General features: G+C 43.6%; 1 protein-coding gene across 1 annotated transcript in view; it reads left to right on the top strand.

Moving 5' to 3' along the window:
• The first annotated feature begins 398 nt into the window (after positions 1–398).
• Positions 399–491, top strand: part of pla2g1b (phospholipase A2, group IB (pancreas)) — a 6951-nt gene continuing 6858 nt past the window's right edge. Inside the window, exon 1 of the mRNA XM_008276738.1 lies at positions 399–405. Within this exon, the coding sequence (XP_008274960.1) occupies positions 399–405 (7 nt within the window). The remainder of the gene's footprint in view (positions 406–491) is intronic.

Below are 491 nucleotides of genomic sequence, written 5' to 3' on the forward strand. Positions count from 1 at the left end.
GATCAAGGTCTAGGACCGAGACGTTGCATTAACAAATTTATGATTACAAGTTAGTGTGTGGGAGTCCGTTGTTGTGTCTGGTTCCTTTAACAACTGGGTCACCAAGATCCCCCTCAACAAAAGGTCCACAGATATATAAGATCTTTTCATGCTTCAGCTGTGTGTTTGGACTAAAATGTGACTCGAGGTTTCTTTTTCAAACCCAGCCAGAAAAACTTTGTGGCTATTGTGGACGTGCCAGAGGGAGAGCACCAGTACAAGTTCTGTGTGGACGGTCAGTGGATCCTGGATCCAACAGGGGTGAGTGAAGGTCTACATATCACTGATGTGCTCTTAGTTTTCCTCTTCATGTAAATGCCTCATCTACACTGTCAAGCATCTATTTCAAATTTCTGCTTATGCTCTGTCAGGCTGTGATGACATCTAAAACTGGAACAGTCAATAACGTCATACAGGTGAAAAGAACCGACTTTGAAGTCTTTGACGCCCTC

Source organism: Stegastes partitus, unplaced genomic scaffold, assembly GCF_000690725.1.
Source record: "Stegastes partitus isolate 25-593 unplaced genomic scaffold, Stegastes_partitus-1.0.2 Scaffold79, whole genome shotgun sequence".
Lineage (NCBI taxonomy): Eukaryota > Metazoa > Chordata > Actinopteri > Pomacentridae > Stegastes > Stegastes partitus.